The 20461-nt window shown below is 38.0% G+C and overlaps 1 protein-coding gene across 3 annotated transcripts in view; it reads left to right on the plus strand.

Moving 5' to 3' along the window:
- GRIA3 (glutamate ionotropic receptor AMPA type subunit 3) overlaps window positions 1–20461 on the plus strand; it is a 394073-nt gene that overhangs the window by 59253 nt on the left and 314359 nt on the right. For all 3 annotated transcript variants that reach the window (XR_004901045.1, XM_028522764.2, XM_028522765.2), the window contains exon 3: window positions 19124–19363. Coding sequence is in view for 2 of the 3 variants with exons in the window: in XM_028522764.2 (XP_028378565.1) it covers window positions 19124–19363 (240 nt within the window). In the remaining variant the exon portion in view is untranslated. The remainder of the gene's footprint in view (window positions 1–19123; window positions 19364–20461) is intronic.

Consider the following 20461-nt stretch of genomic DNA (forward strand, 5'->3'; position numbering starts at 1 on the left):
CAACGTGGGAAGGAACACTGGCCAAAGTGGGAGCCTCAAGTGTGAAGAATAGAAAAACATAATCATAGAGTCACTGGGTCTGTAGCATTGCTTTGGGGAGCCTAGGCCCCATAAGGAGTGATCTTTAACCAACTTCATCAGAGGGTTCATTTAAAAGGCAAAAGAGGCAACTAGGCCCCAATTATGCCCAGAAACAAAAATCATAAACAAAATAAAATTAACTACTTGTAATTGACTAATTGCTGGTACAGTTGGCTGCTTTTCCCCAAGAGAAGGCATCTTCTATATGATTTCTGGAACATTTAACCAAGTGCAGCTATAATTATTATTATTCCTATAATAATAGGGTTTCTGGAGGTCTTCGTATTTTTACATGTTTTAAATTCTTTATGGATAATCCACAAAACATCTCATTAGGGTATATAGAACTGTCTTTGTCAGTATGCTGGAGAGAAGTGAGAGCTCAGGAAATGGTAAAGGTCACAGATTGAGTCAGCAATGACATAGAGAACAGAATTCGAGAAATTTGCTATCCAGTACCAATTTATATTATCAACTCATTAAGGGCTTACACTCTGAACAATAAACTGAGCCTGACACAAATCTAACAGAACATGTGTTATTTGATTCCTGTCTCACTAAAAGTTTCTTAACATAGGTAGACGTTCGCATTCACACTCATGAGGCAAGCAGTCCACAGCTTAGTTGAGGCATGTATGATTAAATGTCAAAATGGGGGCTTAGCCCAAATGTTACTGGCATTCAGAGAAAGAATAGGTCTCTTGAAGGATGAAATGGGAACAAAAAGCCCCATGTAGGAGGAGTTTCAGCCAGGTTTTGAAAGGTGGGCAAGAAATGCAATGGTAGAGATTTGGAAAATGGCATTCAGAATAGGGACACTTTATGGACAAATGCTCAGCAGTAGGAATGAATAAGAAGTATGTCAGGCATAGAAAGACCAACTAGATTGTGGCAGAAAGTTCCTACTGGAGAATTATAGGAGATAATATTGGATAGATCATAAGCCCTAATGATGGAGGACCATGGGGTAGAAAACAAATATGCACTATTTACAGAGCGCCTACTATGTACAGCTCTGTACATTATGTTTTTCTAATGTGAGTTTTAGTCTGAAGGGTTTAGACTATATCTGACAGACAATAGGGAGCCAAGGTCCCAGTCCCTGGGTCCCAATACCTAAAATAACACAGAGTATGTGCTCAATTACCTCACTCACATGTCCTTGGCCAACCTCTGAGGACTTATTGGAGTGTTTTTTTTAATTGCTAAATATGAGGTTCTCTCAGGCCATGCCATTATTATCTAAAAATATGAAGCCTTTAATTTTGCATGTCATTACAGAAAGAGAATTAGAGGCCTAATTTCTCTTCCTCTTGAAGCAAACGGACAACCCTGACATGGTCTGATATATTCATTGACAGCACATAAAAGTTACATGTTTACTACATGAATGAGCAGCAAAGTGTTAGAAGGGGCTACTTAACTCTGTCTACAGTTGAAATTTCATTCTATGAGTTATATGTGTTTACTTAACTCTAGCTATTTCTACCTATTTTTAGTCAGATTCTTCCCTGTGGAACAAGTTAATCACTTTGGGAGACACAATCTTACTTTCAAACCACTGAAAGATCATCTGCAGGGTCCATGGAAGAGGACTCAGCTGTTCTGTATTGCTGGAATCCATTGGAATGACATTTGCACCAGTATTTTTTTCAGAACATGAATGGATTGAGTTCTAAAAGAAGACATGTAATCTGACCAGCATACAAGTGCCCTGGGTACCAGAGCTGTCCATTAAAGCACATAGACTACAGGCTAGAACTGAAGGACTGTATAACACTGAATCTAACCTCATGGCATGTTCATGCTTCCATAGGAGTATGCATTCACAGTCCCAACTTGAAAGTTCAGTAACACATGTTCCCTAATCACTCCCATTGGAGGTAAAACAAAGATTCTTCTAGCTCCCATTCCCAGGTTGCAATTCAATGGGACACCAGCTACATGGGGGGAGAGTGAGTTCAGATGGAGGCTAGGAGGATCTAGGAAAGGGGGATGGATTAGGAAAACATAAGGAATAAGATAGGACTTCTGTAGGAAGAGATAAACAGTGAGGACACAAAAGTTGTAGACCAAACTGGTGCTAGGCTTGGGACAGGGAATGTAGCTACAATGGTGTAAGGTGGTAAAGAAATACATTTTATTTAATGACTCACAACACACTTGGATATATTTGATTATCAATTCAAAAGACTTATGAAATGATATTTATTTACTACATGGATACACCTTGGCATTTTTCTATCTTATTTATTTATTTTTAAAGGCTAGTTGTGACTACTACATTGATTTCATATGCTACTGGTGAGTTTTGCCCTGAAATTTGCAAAACACTGCTATAGAGAAACGAAGGATCATTTTTGCCTTATCGTTCCCCTTCTCCCTTATCAATTATAGACTCTGACCTGAAACAAGCCAGAAATAAAGTTGAAAAAATAGGGACTAGGATAAGAATAGTGAAGGTGGGTTCCAGGTAATACTCAAGTGGAAAAGAGGGGAAGAAAGGTGAGGTCTTGCTGTCTCTGGACCAGCTGTGAATGCCCTAGTAGATCCTACAAAAGGGAGCTTAAGAGCAGAACTCTCTCTTTTCATCATCTGGCACGGTACGAGGTACTGTTCAATAAGTATTCAATAAAAAATATCTCCTGAATTGACCCATATAAGTTAAAGGTTGTTCGAACTTTCATATCTGATTAAAACACAGTGAAAATTGGAACAACATATATCCAACATTGGGGGAACCCGCTTTTGGTAAACAGCAGTGTTGACAGCATCTGTTAGCAACTGCAACTCTCCCTCCCCTTTGTCTCTGCCCTAATAGCACCCAGCACTGCCTTCAGATAGCAAAAGGCCCCCATACTGTGGTGCCCCCAGATATAGAGGCACTCTTGCAGGAGATAACTGAAAGGCTCAGATCTTTCCTGACTCCTACTACCAGCCCTTGAAATTTATGTAATTTATCTGACCTGTGTCCTACTCCCTCAGTGCCTGGCTCTGTTAGAATTAATCTGACAAACAAATCTATACTGAAGTAGCCATAAATAATACTGACCACACGTTCCCCTTCCAGGCCACATTGGTCATTTAACAGGAATTTCACCATCCTAACCTATAGAGGTGGGTGTTTCGAATCTCGCAATAGTCAATGGAGAAGACAACTGAAGGCAGAAAGGCTTTCTAAGGGCCATCAAAGAAGGCAACTAACTACAAGGAAACTAACTACTCTGCCTACATATTGGCAGTTTCCATTAACCATTAAACAATGCCCCCCCAAAGTATGAAAGTTACTAGTAAGATGTCTAGAACAGAGTGAGTACTTAAAAGTGCTGGTCGAATTAAAATCTAAAACATTTAGGTTAGTAAGCACAAGAAGCAACTATAATAGGACCTACTATACCAGCAGTGTCTGTGATAATGAAAATGTACCATGTTGCACTGTCCAATACATGTGGCTATGGAGCACATGAAATGTGGATAGTGTAAGTGAGAAACAGAATTTTTAATTTTATTTAATTTCAAATAATTTTAATTCAAACAGCTACATGTGGTTAGTGGCTACCAGATCGAACAACACATGTCTAGAGGATCACTAGACATAAAAAAACATTTAAAGTGAATGCTTATCTTTCATCAGTGTCCTCGTTAAAAAGCTGAGTCTTTTTCTAAATTAGTTGAAGACCTGAAATTCTTCTGTTGCATATGCCCTTCTGTTTTAGGAGAAAGAGGTATGGGGGACTTTGGGGGGCTGATTTCAGAGGGTTTTGTTCTCACATTCAAGCTAGAATACCTGTCATTCCCAATCAAAGTACCTTTAAAATAAAGAGTAGCTTAACCCTGCAATGTCCTGCAAAAACCAGTGAACTTTGCCTGAATGTAAGCCCTATGCTTGATGAGACAAACACCTCTGACTGTACTTCCTTGACACAAAGTTCTACACCAGCCCAGAGTATCCTCCCAAACCAAAGGTGAGAAATTACTTTTCAAAGTCTAATCTGTTGAACTTAAGCTAGAAAAACTTGCCTTTTCCCCTAGAATAAAAGGTGTTTATTGGCTATTTAGGCTTTTGGAACACATTTGAGGGAGCTGAGGTAGTATTTTTAACTCAGCAATAAGGTGAACTGTTTTGTATAGCTACCAATACAGGGTATGGTGAAGATGGCTTTTCAAGAGTTGCTTCCCATTAAGATTGCATTGTGGAAATTTTATAAGGTTGCTTACAATTTCTTTTTTTTTAAGTCTGCTAGCAGGCAGGGACAATGAGAATCATGGATCCCAGGAGCTCACCAGAAATCAATTATTCTACTTGTAAAATGGGTAGACTATTTGCTTCCTGACAACACAGGAGAGCAAATTAGCTTTTTGACTATAGGTAATGACACGCTGCTTGAGTTAGAGGGTAGAAAGGAATAGTTTCCCAATTCTTCTGGTGTTGTATTCATTAGCAGAAGGTACTCCTAGGTCTCCTCCCAGCATCCTCTTCTGTTTTCCTTCCTACTCATAAAACTCAGTGATGAATAGTAAATATTTAACCATGTATGGTTAGAGATGAGACCAGGAGAGAAGAAAAAATTCCAGTTTTTTTTTTCTTTCCCTGAAATCTGGATCTGTGAACATGCCTGAAGAAGCAAGTTCAGCATTAAGAATCATTTGTGTTGCCGAAACTGCGAGTATACATTTGGAACAGAGTGAAGAACTTTAGCCAGAGCCTTTATTACCTAGTTGTTGTCATCCTGGAAAGTTTAGGAGTAAAGCATTAAATACCCTGCCAAATGATTCTGTCCTTGACTATTCTCTTAAGCAATTTTTCAATAACTTGGATAATCCTACCCAAAACAGGCTAATCAAATTTATAGATGACACATAACAGGAGTGATAGTTAATAAGCTTGTTAATCAAATTAATATTTAAAAGGATAGGTCAAAACCCTGAGGATATTTTCAAAGGGTAAAAGGTACAAAACAAAAGGTGTTTAGGTACAAAAAAATTAACAGCATATATCCAACATTGGGGGAAGCTTGGTTTGGCAGAGGTTCCTTAACAAGAAAACTAGGACATAAATTCAAGACCATAAAGTAGGAATAGATGCTAAAGAATTCTACCGTGGATTGGTTTAAAAAACCAATGCCATTTTAAGCAATACTGATAAGTATATGATGTCTAGTCCAAAATAGGCAGTGGGAAGCATCAGTTCACTATCTTCTGGGTGGGTTCAGTCTCACTGTCAGTGTGACGTTCAGTCCCAGACACCAGACTCTAAGAGTGGCATTTAACAAACTGAAGCATGTCAAGAGGAAGATGGCCATAGTTGTGAAGATCTGGGATCTACGACATATGTCTGAAGTGCTAGGGGTGATTATTCTGAGGAAGAGAAAGCACAGACATGTGAGATATATATCTTCAGATGTTTAAAGGCATGCCATTAGATGAGGGAGTAGATATTTTCTATGAGCTTCAGGCATAAGGAACCATAGGTGGTGAAAGTTACAGAGAGGCAGATTTGCATTCCATATCATAAAGACATTTCTAATAATTAGAGATATCCAAAAGTAGAATGTACCACTTTGGGAAGCAGTGGGTTCACCATCATCAGAAGTGTTTCAGAGGAGATAAAATGCCAACCTGTCAATCAAACTATAGAGGGGATTTTGCACTATTTTCGAAGCTGAAGGAGGTGATTTGGGCCATTACACTCAATATCAAGTACTTAATGCCAGGAATTCAAGTAGAATGGGAAATAAAAGCATGTTTTCCTGACTATATGGTTTTGTTTTTAATTATCAAGTATTTTAAGCATGTATAAAATAAGGTAACAAACAACCATTAATTAGCTTTTAAGAATAATTTTTGTTTAGGGGTTCTGCTCACCCTCACCTCCCAGCATCGGCTGCAAGACTTTTTCTTTAAAAAATAGCTTTCAAGTATTATTCACAGTAGCCAATGCAAGGAAACAACCTAAGTATTCTTTGATAGATGACTGGATAAAGAATATGTGGTACATATATACAATGGAATATGACTCAGCAATAAGAAAAAATTAAATACTACCATTTACAATAACATGGGTGGATCTTGAGAATATCATTGTAAGCTAAATAAGTCAGATGGGAAAGGACAAGAACCATATGATTTCATTCATAAGTGGGATATAAAACAGAAAGCAAAAAATGAAGAAACAAAACAAACAAAACCCATAGACACTGACAACAGTTTGGTGGTTACCAGAGGGAAGAGGAATGGGGGGAGGGTGAGGAGCATATAGAGGATCAAACATATGGTAGTGGAAGGAGATTAGACTTTGGGTGGTGAGGACACAATGCAATATACTTATGATGTATTACAGAAGTGTACATTTGAAACTTATAGGATGTTATTAACAAATGTTGCCCAAAAAATTAATTTAAAAAATGAAAACAGGCCCAGCTGATGTGGCTCAGTGGATCAAGTGCCGGCTTGCGAACCAAAGGGTCACTGGTTCAATTCCCAGTCAGGTCACATGCCTGGGTTGTGGGCCAGGTCCACAGTTAGGGGGCGCCCAAGAGGCAACCACACATTGATGTGCCTCTTTTCTTTCTCCTTCCCTTTCCCTCTCTCTAAAACTAAATAAATGCAATCTTTAAAAAAAATGCCAGCACAAAAAAATAAACTAAAAAAATTAAGAAAATGGCTTTCAAATGCTATATGGCATGAATATTAAAGTTGAAGCTTTTATCTGTCCATGACAAATCTTAGAGCTAATTCAGAGACATCACAAGAGTTCATAACTTTTCTGCTCAACTTTAGAAATTGTTTCACTACTGTGATAGGATCATTGGATAAATTAGTTTTTCAATTAATAATTGTACTAAATCCCATGTAAAATGAGCTGCAAGTCAAGACAGACCCCTGACTACTTTAGATGACTGATGGAAATCTGTGGGTGAATGGCAGAGACTGGGAAGAATGATGATTCTGTTGAGTTATTTGTTATGAGGATAATTCTGGGAGTCAAAAACCTATATTGTACCCAATAGTACTTACTGATACTCATATAGTAGCTTTCATAATTTTTCAAATAAGTATTTCAGCTATTATTTCCACTTATACCCAGTGCATCCCTGTGAGGTGGGCAGGCCAGGTATTAGTTCTGCTGGCTTACAAATGACAGACAGACAGACCTAAAACCCAGTGAGGTAACTGGCTCAAGTTCACACAAAAAAATTAGGAGCTGAACCATATAAAAGCCCATTGCAGTACAAAAGCAATAAGAAAATTTTTTAAATATTAATAGCAGATACCATTTATCAATTGAGCACAGACTTATATGAGAGTCATAATACACAAAATACATTGTTGTGTGTGTTGTTCAATACATATAACAATGCTATGAAGTAGGTCTATTATTCCAGTGGTTATAGATATGGAAATGAAATTTGGAGAGTTTAAGTAACTAGCCCAATGCCAGCAATTTGACCTCAAAAATAAACTCCAAATCTCTCCACCTCCACTGCCACAACTCAAATCCAAACTATCATCTCTCACATAGATTATAGGAATGGCATCCCAAATGTTCTGCCTGCTTGCATTGTTGCCACCTTAAATATACTGTTCATAGAGCAGCAAGGTAAATGTCTTTCTTCATGTTATAGAGAAATATTTATTTTCTTAGTTTTATTTATATACAGTTTAATATAAATGTAATCATTATAGCATGTGCAATCCTCCCCCCTGCTTTCCTTCCCTCTGGTAACCACAATAATGTTGTCAGTGTTTATGAGTTTTGTTCATTTGTTTTGTTTGTTCATTTTTGCTTACATTACAATACATAGTACAGTACATTATTGGGATGGTATGCAATATTTACAGTACGTATACTACATACAGTATATACATAAAATGTGTTGGGCTTCTTTCACTTAATATATCTCTTTAAATGTTTTACCAAAGTATAGTTGATGTACAATATTTTATTAGCTTCAGGTGTATAACATGGTGGTGATTCAACATTTATATACCTTATGATGTGATCACCACAAGATTAGGAGCCACCTGTCACTGTGCAAAGTTATTATAATATTATTGACTATATTCCTTGTACCATATTATACTTCTATAGATTCTTTATGTATAACTGTAAATGAAATCAAAATCACAATTAGATACCACCTCACACCTGTCAGAATGGCTATCATCAAAAAAAAGTTGATAAATAATGAGTGTTGGTGATGATGTGGAGAAAAGGGAATTCTCATGCATTATTGGTGAGACTGTAAATGGTTGAGCCACTGTAAAAAACAGTATGGAGATTCCTCAAAAAAATACAAATAGAACTACTATACTAATCAGAAATTCCACTTCTGGGTATTATCGGAGGAAACAAAAACACTAACTCAAAAAGATATATGCATCTGTATGTTTATTGCAGCATTATTTACAATTGTCAAGATATGGAAGCAACCTAAGTTTCAACAGTATATGATTAGATAGAGAAGATGTGGTACAATATTACTTGGCCATAAAAAGAATGAAATCTTGATATTTGTGATAACATGGATGGACCTAGAGGGTATTATACCAAGTGTAATAAATCTGATAGAGAAAAACAAATACTATATGATTTCACTTTTATGTGGATTCTAAAAAATAAAACAAATGAACAAATAAAAAAACAGATTCATAGAAACACAGAACAAACTGATGATTGACAGAGGGGAGGGGGGTTTGGATGGGTGAAAAAGGTGAAGGGCAATAAGAGGTACAAACCTCCAGTTATAAAATAAATAAGCCACAAAGATTTAGTGTATAAGTACAACTTTTTAAAATATAAAACAGTGCATGGAATACCCATAATCAAAATCCATCTAAGATTTCTTCCCATAGTCCTTAGAATAAAATCTAAATTCCTTGCCAGTGTCCTACAATGTCCTCCATGGTGGAGCCCCTGCCTCCTACCAAACTCATCATACACCCTTCTCCTTACTGGCTACACTCCAGCCAAGCTAGTCCTCTTTTGGTGCCTCAAACACAGGGAGGACATGGTAGTCACATATCATAATCACACATTGATATAATTATTTTATTAATAGTTGCTGCCTCTACTAGACTGTAAGCATCATGAAAACATGGTTCCTATCTGTTTTGTTCACTGCTGTATCCTAGCACCAAGACAGTGTTTGTCACGCAGAGTAGGAACTCAAAATTTTATTTGCTGAATGTATATATTAATGAATGAATAAGCAAAAAAATTAAAAATCTCCTGAACTCCAATACTTATTTTCTTGATATAAAAAGGCCTAACAAGTACTCCCTTACTCCAGCCCTCTACTGCCATTTCTGATACTGCTATGGAAGGGTGGTTTGTACTTAGAGTTGCAAACTGATTTTTCAAAAATACATGTGTTCATATGTTAATGCCTGCATTTGCAAACTGTTACATTCAAGTAGGATCAAATGTTGATAATGAGTATTTGCTTTGCCAGCGTTTAGATACATGCCATTCAATTGCAAAAATAACTACTTAGACTGTTGGAAGTCAGTGTACTCCTGAGAGCTGAACAAAATGTTCAAGGGAATTAACCCAAAGATGGTAATTAAACCATAGAATTATCAACTGGAGAATGGGGCTGACACCTTATTCTGACTCTGGTGCATGTAAGTGGTCACTATGGTTACTAGAACTCAAGACCAAAGTGGATTCAGGGGTATGGGGAGGTTGATCTATATGAATCCAGGGAAGGTATGAGCTGGCTACTACCCCATACCCACCCTGCTACCTTCATACTTTTTATAATTCTCCTTCTGTTACATCCCCAGGTTAAACACAAATAGCAAATTTAAGGGCAATTTAAGGTATCTGCTTTTATGATGGGCTTTGAAGAGCCCAAGATATTCAACCTTCCTAGCTTTCCTACACTATTATTTCTCCTTTGGGATCTTCTAGATATATATATGCATTTTCACAAGGTCAAGGCCTTGTTCTCTGTGGAGAGGAAGTCATAAGGTAAACCTTTATTTCTCAAATGAGGGGCAAGGAGGGAGAAGGGAACAGTGAGTGATGGTGCCCCACAAAGGATATTATTTGGCAATGTTTAAGGCTTTTTTGGTTTCACAACTGAGGAGTAGTGGTGGTGCTACTGGCATTTAATGGGTAGATCCCACAGATGCTGCTAATCATCTTACAATGTGAAGGACTGTCACCCACAACAAAGAATTTTCCAGCCCAAAATGTTACTAGTGCCTGTGGAGGTTGAGAAACCCTGAGCTGACTCATTTGTAAATATTCATTTATTAGTCCATTAACAACTCATACACAGAGCAGATTCTTGCAAAAGGAGATTGGAGTGGGTAGATTTTGATCAAACATTTGGCAAAGAAAGGAGAAAGTAATCAGGTAGCAGTGCCAACGATAGATTAGGGCAAAGACTGGAAGCAGATGACCAGTTAGGAGACTATTCTCATAGTCTGAGACAAAGAATGAGAACCTGAACTGAAGATGAATAGGCAATATACCCCATAAGCTGTAGAGGTAGAATTGATGAAGCATCACAAAACAATGATATAGGAGAATGAGGCAGAGCAAGAAGGCAAAGATGGCCTTTAATGCTCTAGCTTGGGCGACCAGAAGAAGAGTGGGTAGATTTTGATCAGACATTTGGCAAAGAAAGGAGAAAGTAATCAGGTAGCAGTGCCAATGATAGATTAGGAAAAACAGGAACAAAAGGAGCAGGTCTGCACATAGAGGGTGGGAGTGGAGAAATAATATGCTAAGTGGCCTTGGCTGGTGTGGCTCAGTGGATTGAGCACTGGCCTGCAAATCAAAGGGTTGCCAGTTCAATTCCCAGTCAGGGCACATGGCTGGGTTGTAGATCTAGTCCCCAATAGGGGGCGCACAAGAGGCAACCGCACACTGATGTGTGTCTTCCTCTCTTACTCCCTCCCTTCCCCTCTCTCTAACAATAAATAAATACAATCTTTAAAAAATAATATGCTAAGTGAGTGATGCCATAAATGTATCTAGGTAAAGCTATTTTATGAGCAGTTAGAAATGTGGATTTGTAATTCAGGAATGTGTCTGAAGCTACATGTTTCTACATAAAGTTCATCCTGCTTGGCTTATATCAGGAGCTCCATAAATATTTGTCTAATGGAAAAAAAAAAAAGTAAGAAGAGAACTCATCCAAGGACAAAATCTGTGAGTACATTTTCATCAAAGGAGTGGACAAAGAGAAAACAGAAAAAGTGCAGTTAGGGAGTTAGAACCAGCAGGGTTTAGTGGTCTTGAAACGGGAGAGGAGAGTTTAAATGGGGAGGATTTGGCCAACAATATCAAATATTGCTCAGTCGTCAAGTTCAGTGATGTCACTGAATAGAGTTAGACTTGACAGTAAGCAGGTCATCATCAAACTTGAGAAAGCAGATTCAGTAGAGTGATGGAAGCAGAAAATAGTTGTAGATGCAGAGGACTGCAAGGTCCTCATCGTGCCATCATTAGGGATAGTGGTAAGGAAGGCAGTAGAATGATAGCTTATGGAGGTGGCAGGGACTTAGTAGCAGTAGAATATTTTAACAGAACTTTAGCCTGAGAGGAAGAAGGCAGGATACAGATACTAACGGCACAAACTTGAATAGCTAATAGCCATTACATATCTCCTGAATACATCAACTGTATTTTTAAGCTTCCTATAAAACTAAGTTGAGGTCATGTGGAATTGAATTTGATGTACCATGGAGCACTCAAGAGGCCCAATAAATAAAGTTAGTTTTAACTTAAGGAAGAGTTCCCTAATAATCAGAGCTGCCTTGCAAGGGAAGGACTGTTTGTATGTATAGAGCTCCCTTGTCACTTTAAGTGTTGAAGGAGAGGTAAGTCATCTCTCATGACTTCACGAGAGATGGTTCCTGTACTGAGTGCGACTAGATCATTAGTATCAAAACTTTTGGACTTCTCAGATGAGTAAGATTGTAAGGAGGAAATAAAGTTGAGTAGAGTAGAGGTTGACCTAGAGTTACCAACTGTAAAATTTTACTTAAGTGTGTTAGCTTTCTATTTACTATTCTCTAACAAATTACCATAGATTGAGTGGCTTAAAATAACACAAGTTTATTATCTTCCAGTTCTGTAGGTCAAATGTCTAGTAGGAGTCTCACTGAGCTAAAATCAAAGTGCCAGTAAGGCTGCATTGCTGTCTAAATGCTCTAATTAACAGAGGTGTCAAACTCATTTTCACTGGGGGTTACATCAGCCTCATGGTTGCCTTCAAAGGCCTGAATGTAATTTTGACTCCTTAACAGTTGAGTAGTTACATTTATACAGTCCTAAAATTACTTCGGCCCTTTGAAGGCAGCTGTGAGGCTGATGTGGTCCCTGGAGAAAATGAGTGACTCTCCCGCTCTAATAGATGGAAAATTCATTTTCTTGACTTTCCTAACTTCTGGAGCCAATAACTTTTCTTAGCTCATAGCCTCCTCCACCTTCAAAGCTAACAATGTCTGGTAAAGTTTTTCTAGTATATCACCCTGATACTGACTCTTAATTCCATCTGCAACCTTAATTCCCCTTTACCATATAACTTAATATACAGATTTGGGGGATTAAGACATGGACACATTTGGAGAGGCATATATATGATATACAAGGTGTGTCCAGAAGGTATCCAGCCATGTAATGTGAAAAAGAGAGACATTTATTGAAGAAGATACAAGAAATATTGTACATAGGACAATGACACCTCAGTCCCCTTCAAAGTAGGCACGTTGGGACCTCACACAGTTCTCCCAATTGCCATAAGCTGCCCCATCGTATTTTTCTGAATCTCATCAATAGTCTGAAATCTCTTCCCTTTCAAAGGTGATTTTAGTTTTGGGAAAAGCCAGAAGTCACGGGGTGCCAAATCTGGGCTATAGCAGGGCTGAGTCACCTAGGTGATTTGATGTTTCGGCACAAAGTTCTGCACAAGATGTGATGCGTGAGCAGACACATAACAGTGCCTGGCACATGGTAGATACACCTGATGAAGCTGCCAATTACCAGTTTCCCAGAGCTGTGACCTTTTGAATCATCTGAATAGTTGCCATGGAGGAATATTCAAGCTTAATGCAAAATTAGATGCAGATTCGTTGCTCCACTCACTCAGTCATTTTGAATGTGAAAGCCCACACAGTACACATGCTCACTCAATGACATCTACTGCCCCCAATGACTAGTACAGTGAAGTTGTCATTGTTCATGCATCTGCATTCCAGGGTACTCTCCAGTTACCTCGATTTCTCACAAACCATTCCCATTACATTAGCAATGGCTGGACTTTTTGTGGACAGACCTTGTATAGACGTATATATTTAACAGGTGTACCTCATTTTGTTGTAGTTTTCTTTACTGTACTTTACAGATGTAGTGAATTCTTACTAATTGAAGGCAAGAACCTCCACCAGCAAAAAGATCACAACTTGCTTTATCATGATGGTCTGGAACTAATAATTATATATATATATATATATATATATATATATATATATATATGTAATTTATCATCAACAATATCATTTCAGAACAAAAAGGACCCTATGTACAATGCTAGAAAATAGAAATTACATAGATACAATGATTGACCCTTCTAAAAAAGAATAGTTGTCAGCCTTACTCCAACACATGTGCACATACAGACATATGCATATTTCACCAGACTGAAAACTTCACCATGGATGGACCACAGCTTTAGAAAGCATTAGACTATGTGACCTCTTAAGGACCCTCCCAACTTTAAGCCTGTTTGATCCCCTGGAATTCACTCTACTGTGGTATTACCTGGAGAACCTTCTTGTAGTATATCTTTATTTGTTCCTTCACAGCTATATTTTTCTTCTTCCTGCTTACTTCAAATGTTATCATTAAGTAAGCAAAAGACTCTGTTTTCTCTTTTCTCTGATTCAAAAGGCTATGAAAAGTGTTCTGTAAATGATATGAAATATTGTTATTCTGATCTTTGGGGTAATTGAGTTGTTTGACATTTTTATAACAATGCCTTTTGGAATATGGGTGGTGTAATTAGCTGCCATGCTGTATATTAACAATACCTACCTGACTCTACAGACTTTAGGACTATAAATAAAAGCATGACAGCTGGCTCCAGCCTTGCTTGTCACTTACCATTGAAGGGAATGCTGCCGAGCTATGCTAGAGTTCCCAGGAATCCAGGATGTACTCAGAAATGACATCTTCAAGGAGGAGAATTTGGTGTTTTGCTAGAGGGAAGAGGTGGAGACAGATAACCAAGATATTTTGTACTGGGAAAGTATGGAGGCCCCAAGTGAGGACAGTATTTTACTAGTATTACTTGAGGACCAGAAAATTCAGAGGACAGCTGCACATACTCAAACCAAATTATCAGGGTTTATTTCTTAGCCCATTACTACCAAGGAATGAGAATATGAGAGAACACTGCAGAAGAAGAAAAGCTGTGCTACTTTGGTACTCAGTGTGAGGTCCAGGACAGTGGTTACTGTGGGGAGGGTAATCTGATGGGGTTAAGAGAAGACAAAGTATGCTAAAAAGAGCTGGCAAGAGAAAAGAAACAGAAAGAGAACTATTTATTTGCCAAGTTATATGGTAGGCACTGAGCTAGGTATTTTCCATGTACCATTTCATTTACTGCTCTCCTTATGACAGTAGTGAAAAGCAACACTTATAACTTAAGACATACTTTATATTTTAGTTATCACATTTATTATTGTCTTTTCCCTTCACTAGTAGATGAGTTCCAAGGGGACAGGATCTTTTTTATCTCCTATATCTCAAAACACCTATGACAGTGCCTGGCACATAGTAGATGTTCAGTAAATATTTTTTGTGAAAAATAGCTAGCATTAATTGAGTATCTATTATGTGCCAGGTATTGTTATCGATGCTTCCCATGAATGAACTAATTTTAACTTTCACAACCAATGCTGAAACAGGCATTATTATCCCAATTTTACAGATGAAGAAACTGGGTCAGAAGTACAGAGATATTAAGTAACTTGCTTAAGTGATAGATTCAGGATTTCAACCTATATGGTCTAATTTCAGAACTTGCCTTCATAATTATTATCTTATACTGAAGTTCAGAGAGGTTAAGTAACTTGCACAAAGTATTGCAGCTTAAGACTTGTAGAACTATGAACTGTTGCCCTTTCCATTTCAATACTCAATAAGATTGCCAAGACAATTACTTCTAGCATCATTTTACCAAGGACTAGTCTTCTGAGATAAAGAAATGAATGTGGTTCATTAAGGATTCACATTAAGGTAACAGAAATTGCCAAAAAGAATCATGAGTCCTCCCCAAATCACCAATCTGCCAACTGCTCTCATTGTTAGTATTTAGGGCTGGGGAAGTTGAGAGGAGCAGCCAGCAGATGAGTCATGGGAAACCCCTGCTGTATCCATCTATTCTATGCTGAGAGCAAGAAGGGTAAGTCACTTTCCTGGCAGTCAAATCCTGACCCATGCTGCCCTAGATAGTTCTGGAGTAGGGATGCTGTAGAGATGCTGATAAAGCATTTCTAAGTGACTGGTCTGTAACTCATTGCCATGACCTCATACAAGACACTTCCTCCTTTGTGTTACAGTTTCTTTATGATAGGAAGGTGTCAGTAGAACTCTGATGAATCAGAAGAGGTCCACTTTATCTCCTATATATTGAACTTTTTCACATAAAATTTCATTTTGAGAAAGTATTTCACACTAAAGACCATGCTTGAAAAATCACTGAATAAAATAGCCATTTAAGTTCCTTATAGCTCATTCTAAAAAATCTAAACACATACACATTGCCCTTTGGGTCAGCTCACTGTTCCATTCAATCTTACTTTCTGCAGCCAGGAATAAGACCAGAACCAGAGAGATCCACTGTGAGAGGCCATTCACGGGCCCCCTATGCCCCAGTTTCTCTCAGAGGCTATTAACTCTGTCCTCATGTGGCAGTTATCTTCACCACTGGGACTTCTACTGTTCCTTTTATATTTTGAATTAGAGCTATGGTAACTATGTACAATTGTATTTGCAGGGCAGCTGCACTTGTTTTATATGAAGGGAATAGAACATTTACAGATTTTTCTCTTAACACTCTTTTTGTTGGTGTGCACTGCCATGTGTCTGCCTTTTGGACCACAGTAGCCTAGTGTTCCCTGAGGGCTGCTGCTGATCTATAATACTCCTAAATCCCTTGCCTGAGCCATGACCAAAACTGTAAGCTTAGTTTCAAATTTTGATTTTCGCTGTGTTCCTTCACACCTGCTCACTCACACATTTTTATAAGGTCTTTCTTTGTCTCATTCCACTTGTCATCATATACAGGCTTAAAGATTTCACTGAGTGCTCCTTCCTGGAGTCTGGGTTTCACCTATACAATTTGATTCCCTTCTTATAAAATTTTAAAAGAAGCAAAAATAACTTCATATACTTTGTGTGTGTGTGTTCGTATATTTTTGAAAGATCAAAGTAATGATACATACAAAATTCAAGATAATAATTACCTCAGAGGGACAGAGAGGTCAAAATAGGTAGACACAATAGAGCAGGAAGACAGAGTAAAAATAAGGTATCAGTAATGTTATAGTTCTTGGGTTGCATGGTGGTTTTATGAGTATTTTTTGTAGTTTTTAAAGCATTGATTAGCATTACAGTAGAAAACCTCATGAGGCTATTGAAAATATCAAGTGAGATAATATTTGTATAGTACTTATTAGCACAGTGCCTGGTGCCTACTAAGCACTCAACAGCTGTCACTATTGTGAATTTTATATAGATCATTATGTACACTGGCCAAGATTTGACCTGGTACTGCAAAACTTTCCATTTACATGGAACTACCTTTTGACCCAGTGATTCTACTTCTGAGGATATATCCTAAAGATCCAAAAATACCAGTATAAAAAATATATGTGCACCCCTATGTTTGTAGCAGCATTATTTACAATAGCCAAGATCTGGAAAGAGCCAAAGTACCCATCAGTAGATGAGTGGATAAAAAAGCTGTGGTATGTTTATACAATGGAATATTACACAGAAGTAGAAAAGGAGAAACTCTTCCATTTTGTGACCGCATGGATGGACATGGAGAATATCATGCTAAGTGAAATAAGTCAGTCAGTGAAAGACAAATACCACATGATCTCACTTATATGTAGATTCTAATGAACACAATAAACTAATGAACAAAATACTAGTGGAGCACAGATATATGAATCAGACTGACAGCTGCTGGAGGGAAGGGGGGCGAGAGGAAAGATATGAAGGAATAAACCAAAGAACTGGGTTAGGGGAAAGTGAGAAAAAGTTGGAATGACTATAATAGCAAAAAAAAATAAAAACTAATAAAAGAGCTTCTCCATTTACAGGATTAATTTGGGAATGGGACTCTCCTTAGTGTCTCTACTGGTGAAGACCAAGGCAAAGTGACATCTGGCCAATTTCTGTTTCTGAGTACTCCCTTTGACCACCCCCTTTCATGAGGTGCCCCAGATTAATTCTTAAGTTGGCTTGATCCTTTTAATACAAAGATTAAATGCATTTGGGGATCACCTAGAATATCTCAAGTTAGAGGCTATTATCTTCCCTGATGGAGATACTTCAGTAACTGATAATCATGTTTGAAATGCTACCTGCAAGACAATGACTAATAAGTTCGGCTGATAAAAGGAAGCATCCCTAATCAGTGTAGGTTTAAATAGAAAGCATGATACCACAAATACTGAGAACTCTCTAATTCTCACAACACAGTCAAGAAGTGAATTAAATTGGTTTTCTACTTGCCTTCATCCTACTTTTAGAGCCTTCCTTCTTTTGGTGCCCAATGACTTCACTGTTTTTCCTCTCAGGGAGGACTTCAGACCCTTTATATTCTCTTCTCTGATCCACCCATCCCCCTCAAAATTTAACCATCTGCCTTGCCACTTGTTCTAGCATCTAATCAGACATTAATTCACCTTAACATGCTAATGGATGAAAAAGAATATATTTAATCCCCCTCTCAAGCCACTGACTTTTTTCAACATTCTAAACCTGAAGAAGCATAACAGTGGCTTCCACACAGAATCCCTTAAATCACACCACATTATCAGTTGCCTGTTCTGTCTACTTTGCATGAATAGAAGGAAGCAGTAGTGCAGATAATCTAAAGATCATTTCCACTTGGCTTGGGAATGCACCACACTGTGTTTTTGTAGTTGATTTGCTTTGTTAATTATGTTCTACTTAAGCTAATGTCGAAATTGGTTCACATTTTTTTTAAGCTCATCTGGGCCAGAAGAGGAAAGAGATGGTGGTGTGGCCCACTTTGAAATAAAGTAAAGCTGACTACAATTATGAGGAGGACGTGAAAGTTCTATATGTAGGCTAATAGATCTAGAAGATAAATGCAAATGGATAAAGATAGCACGTTGCCAATTACACGTGGGAAGAATAGGCCCACCTGCCTGCCATGATTCACTGGGCACTGGAAGGCCAATCATCCCAATGACCTGCCCAGAATCGGAAATCCTCTTTATTAGTAGCCTACATTAAAGGTATTAGTAATAAAATAACTATGATTAAATCATTATGTTACCTAAGAGGATCAACACATTTCCTAGCAGACACATTAGTACTTTGTCTGACTAAATCATCAGTCATTTTTGGCAGCAGAAAATGCCATTAAAGGTTAAGACACAAGACAGTTGTATCTTGAAGGGGGTGTGGGTGTACTATGAGGTACTTAGGCGGCTATGGTGGAAGTATGGTAGCACCAAATGAGCTGGGAGGTTTACTGAAAAAGGGTAAGACAACCTTCACCTCTTTTCCCCCACATTTTCTTAGTTTCCTTCTCATGGTAGATATATAGAATATGCAACTCTATTAAATAAATTATCCCCTTCCTTACTCTTTTGCTGCACAGCTGGGCTTTTAAAAGCTTCTAGGATTTCAGAAATCTTAGTTTTCTTTTGAGGCATATTATTTAGACCCAAAACGTAACTATACATTGTATTTCCAACCCTGCAATTGCAACAAGGAACCATGGGACTACTGAAATTTCTATTTTTCTCATTGCAGTCTGCTCTCAATTCTCAAGAGGGGTGTATGCCATCTTTGGATTCTATGACCAGATGTCAATGAACACTCTGACCTCCTTCTGTGGGGCCCTGCACACATCTTTTGTCACGCCCAGCTTCCCAACTGATGCAGATGTGCAGTTTGTCATCCAGATGCGCCCAGCCTTGAAGGGTGCTATTCTGAGTCTTCTGGGCCACTACAAGTGGGAGAAGTTTGTGTACCTCTACGACACAGAAAGAGGTAAGAAGAGGCATCTTCTCTCCTTTTTGAGCATTTGTATTGGCAGTGGTGTTTAACATTCTTCAAATCATGTTTGTTCTCTTCTTTTACAATAAATAAAATATAATACATTTAAAATTGTACTTAATATTCAAAATGAATTGAAGATTAAGACCAAAAAATCAAAGCAATGGTAATTTTAGAGTCTAATTTTCAAGCCATATATGTCCTCCCACCTCCAACTCTGGAAAGGGGTTTGGAATAACCTCCTGATTGAGTCTCTGTTGTTACAAAAAAAAGAGCCCCTCACCTAAAAAAAATTTCATATGGTCTAAAATACACAAAGTAAAACCAACTTAATCAAAAATAGAGAAAGGCCTAAGATGGAAAGTTTTGAGGAAGTAATCCTGTTGGAAAGCAAAATTAACCCCATTTCACAGATGACGAAACTACAGCCTAAAGAGAAAAAGTGGTTTTTCACACAGCAGCTTAACCACAGAGCTGAGACTGGTGTCAATATCTCCAGCATCCAGGGCTTGTTCCATCAGATCACATTAGATCTTCCACCTATAAGGCCACAACAATGATCTGATGAAAATAATGAGTGGAAATGGGCTAATCTGGGTCTTGGGGATGGATGTTTTTTTAATAGTGAGATACTATGTTGAGGACGCATTATATTGAAACAATCTCAGAAATTAAGGGGCCGATCTTAAATGGTATACAATTAGGTGTAAATATAACTCAGCTAAACAGACTCTTCTAAAACTCAGTTATCTTTCAGAGATTCCTCAGTAAAACCAGGGGATCCTATCACCATGAAATTCCAAACAACATTACTTTGTTTGTCTGGAACCCTGATTACAGGCTGGGAAGGGATCTTCCGGACTTATGGTTTTCTGACTCATAGAAGGAAGGAGCAAATGGAAGGCCTGCCTACCTTAGGCATCCCTGCAAAGGATGTCCTTCCAAGTAACTTAACTTGAAGGGCCATTTTGTTTTGCAGAACCCAGAGCACTTTACAATTCACTCTCATTTTGATGTGCCATCACACCTGTCAGGAAATAGTAATGCCTGTATTTACCTATGGTATTTGCCTCCAAAATCATCAAATTTCAT

This window comes from Phyllostomus discolor, chromosome X (genome assembly GCF_004126475.2).
Source record: "Phyllostomus discolor isolate MPI-MPIP mPhyDis1 chromosome X, mPhyDis1.pri.v3, whole genome shotgun sequence".
Classification (NCBI taxonomy): Eukaryota; Metazoa; Chordata; class Mammalia; order Chiroptera; family Phyllostomidae; genus Phyllostomus; species Phyllostomus discolor.